The sequence below is a fragment of the Camellia sinensis genome, chromosome 10 (genome assembly GCF_055761805.1).
Source record: "Camellia sinensis isolate YWXY chromosome 10, ASM5576180v1, whole genome shotgun sequence".
Taxonomy (NCBI): Eukaryota; Viridiplantae; Streptophyta; class Magnoliopsida; order Ericales; family Theaceae; genus Camellia; species Camellia sinensis.
This window is the reverse complement of record NC_138970.1, coordinates 17,926,509-17,930,085: the sequence shown is the minus strand read 5'-3', so window position 1 is coordinate 17,930,085 and position 3,577 is coordinate 17,926,509. Positions and strand designations below refer to the sequence as shown.

Genomic DNA, 3,577 nt, shown 5'->3' with positions numbered 1-3,577 from the left:
AAAGAGACGGGCACACACATACCAGAAACACACATACCAGAAAGACAGAGCGAGAGAGATCAGAAATAGAAGCCCATGATAATCAGGAGTTGCATTGTCTACAGCTGAAACCACATTCAACTCAGGATTCAGGGCCACAGGATTTTGGCCTCTGCCTCCCCTTCCTCCACGACCACCTGACCCAGATCGACCTCCAATAGGTGTGTAAACCTTTGAATCAGCCATACCACCACCAACTCCATACGATTAAGTTGTTAGGGTAGAAGCTGTTAGAGTATAACAGAGAAGATTTAGGACAGAAGCTGTTAGGGTTGAAGTTTCCTCTTGGGTAAGATCACACGGATCAGAAACTCCCGATCCACACCAGACATGTAAGCCTTCATACGATTAAGCTCCTCTCTTCACTCCTCAAAGGGCTTCGACTGAGTAACTCGCTTAAATATATATCCCCCTGTGCAACCTCCACCGAAGCTAACCCCAACGATGCAACCCCTTTCTCTCTTTCATTCATCGCGATAATATCACTCGTCAACCCTTCCATAGATTCCACAAAGGAAGAAGGGTTCAAATCGGCCTCAAATACACAAAGCTACTCACTGGATTTGCCTTTATTTATTTATTTATTTATTTATTTTTCTGTTTTGCAGGTACAAAACGACGTCGTTTTCTGATTGGCGACCAAATTTTTTTGGTCGCCAAAAAAATTCATTTCCCCCCTCCTAGTTGTTCAAATTTCCCTCCCAAACTTTTGGCGACTAAAAGACCAAATTAGTCGCAGAAAAAGTACCTTCGCCGACATACTTTTTTAGTCGCCAAATCTCAATCAACGGCGACTAAAATATTGGTCGCTAAAAATACAAATTTGGCGACTAATTTTTTTTGGTTGCTGAAAATAAATTTTTGACGACCAAAAAAATATGTGACCTTCCGCGACCAAATTTGTAGTTAGTCGGGAAAAGTATACCACTTTCTGCGACTAACTCATTTTTTGGTCGCCAAAATATAACCTTCTGCGACTAATAATATTTGGTCGCCAAAAACAATGATCATTCGCGACTAATTAATATTTGGTCGCCAAATGTCATTTTTTTGCGACTAAAATTTTTTTGGTCGGCAAAAGTGGTCGCCAAATGTGTAAATTCTTGTAATGCCACCATGTAAAGCAATACTCTTATCGAGTTTCAGTAACAAATGCTTTTGGAATGGGAACACGCTCCACCAGCCATTATCATCTATCCGTATCTTGTATTTCATCAGATCTGCAAAGAGAGGGTTTCTTGGCAATAACGCTACATTAGGTATATAAATCTCTAATATTTTCAAATCGGACAAGGACTGTAGCTCTCTCAGGCTTACATTTCTTCTTCCTTCTTTGCTCTCTCATTTGTCAGCTTCCCAATTGCTAAAGCTGCCTATCATGTACAGTTCTTGTAATCGGACTAGGCCTAAAATGACACCCAGTGATATTCTTTGAAGATGACGACATCCTATTAGATCTAACAACGTTAAATTAGCAAGTCTTGCTATTTCTTCTGGTAACACCTTGACAGAGGGAGCACAAAAGCTGAGGATTTCCAGATTTAATAGCTCTCCTATTGCAGTCATGTTTTCCAACTCGTAATTTGGAAGACACAAAGTCAAAGTATGCAGGTTCCTCAAAAACTGAAGTGATGACGGCAGCAACGCAATGGAGATCTCCAAATATAGAACTTGCAATCTTCTCATACCCTCAAAAAAACTGTTTGGTGTTTTTAGTGTATTATTCATGCATGCTAACAGTAACATCCTGAGTTTTGGGCATCTTAATGATTCTGGTAGCTCTGTAATTTTATCCGATATCACAGAAATGGAAGTGTAACCTTTGAAATTAATGCATGTCGGCCACTTACTACATCCGTGAAGTATCCAAAAAGCATTCTTACAAGTTCAGCCAACCTCATGCGCTGAATCATGCATTTTGATGCTCTCATTCTCATCCTTGTCACCATCTAATAACAAACAATAGCTTTTTAACTGATCAACCAACAATCGTACTCGATTTCTTACTTCTTCCAATCCATTGATATCTTTGAATATACGGAGCCCCATTCCACATCTAACCAATTCTTCAATATGAATATCACGACATGCTGGATATAAACAGCATAACAAAAACAAGGACTTCGTTTCCTTGTCTTCTAAACTATCATAACTTAAACGAAGATGTGGACCAGCCCTTTCTTTTTTCCATGTCTATTGATCTGCAAACATTTCGGCACGTCCCGAAAATTCTAGTTTTCGATTATAAACTCTTAATCGTTTGAGTACTTCAGTCCATACAAAATTGGATTTATTTTTTAGCACTCTTCCAATAGCTCTGAGTGCAAGTGGTAAACCTAAGCATTCAGTTACCACTTGCTCAGCTATTGATCGAATGTCAGGAGCATCAACAGAATCGCCAGCCATCTCCTTAAAAAGATGCCATGCTTCTTCTTTTGTCAAGGGTTTTACTTGGATTTTCTTTTGGGCTCCCATTTGACTGCAAATAACATCCTTTTCTGATGTCAGCACAACTTTGCAACCCCTATTTTCGCTGCGAATATAAATCCCTATGGCCTCAAGATCAAGCTCTTCTGAAACCTCATCAAGTGCAAGAAGGATTCTCTTAGCATTTGCTAGTCTCTGACACAGACAAGCTGCTCTTTCAATTAAAGTCTCTCCCTCCAATTTCAAACCCAATTGGTCTGCTATTTGGCATTGAATGTTACTCAAGCTTGTACTTGAGGACCCTAACACTACCATAACAATCTCATCGAATAGATTTTCTTTTTGGGCTTTCATGGTGACTTATTTCACCATTGTTGTTTTTCCAACACCACTGATACCACATATTCCAATGATGTTGATCTCATCAGTTTTTAGTGTCTCCATTACCTCTTTCAGAGTGGAAATTCGTGACTTGAACTCCATAAATCCGAATGGTGGACGGAAGGAATTTTTTACTCTATCAAAATTTCCCCAAACACAAGAATTTTCCACAGCCATTTCACACTTTTTTTTGCCCTTTCCTTTCCTTTTTTGTGTTTGGATTGAGTGATTTGGAGAGAAAAGAAAAGAAATGAAGAGATATGTATTTCTCTTCCTTGTTTGGATAATTTAAGTGGAGAGAAATTGAAAGAAACTTATTTCTCTTATAACCCTCATTTTCAATCTTCCAAAAGTGGAGAGATTAGAAGAGAAAAGAAACTAATATTTTCATAATATCAATTTTGTCTGGTAAAAATAAAAGAAATAAAATGATTGAAAATATAAAAAGGTTATTTTGATAATATAATATAAAATAATTTCTTTTCTTTTCTTTTCCCTTATGAAATCTAACCAAATAAGAAGCAGAGAAATCATAATCATTTTTTTTCTTTTATTTTATTTCTTGCTTATCCAAACAAAAATGAGATAAATCACAATTTCTTTTCTTTTCTTTTCTAAGTTATAATCCTTTCTTTTCTTTTCTCTTCTAGATTCCCAAACATAGTGTTAGGGTTTTGTTTTTGATTAATCGATAGAAATCAAGAAGCAATACAAGATTTTTTTTTTTTTG

At 37.2% G+C, this 3,577-nt stretch overlaps 1 protein-coding gene across 1 annotated transcript; it reads right to left on the bottom strand.

Annotated features, from left to right (window-relative positions):
* Positions 1 to 1,926: 1,926 nt before the first annotated feature.
* LOC145800184 (putative disease resistance protein At1g61300) lies at positions 1,927 to 2,820 on the bottom strand. The gene is made up of 2 exons (XM_082889829.1): positions 2,376 to 2,820; positions 1,927 to 2,129 (listed from the first exon to the last, which is right to left on the bottom strand). The coding sequence occupies exons 1-2, from the start codon at positions 2,818 to 2,820 to the stop codon at positions 1,927 to 1,929; spliced, it is 648 nt and encodes a 215-aa protein (XP_082745955.1).
* Between the last annotated feature and the right edge of the window lie 757 nt (positions 2,821 to 3,577).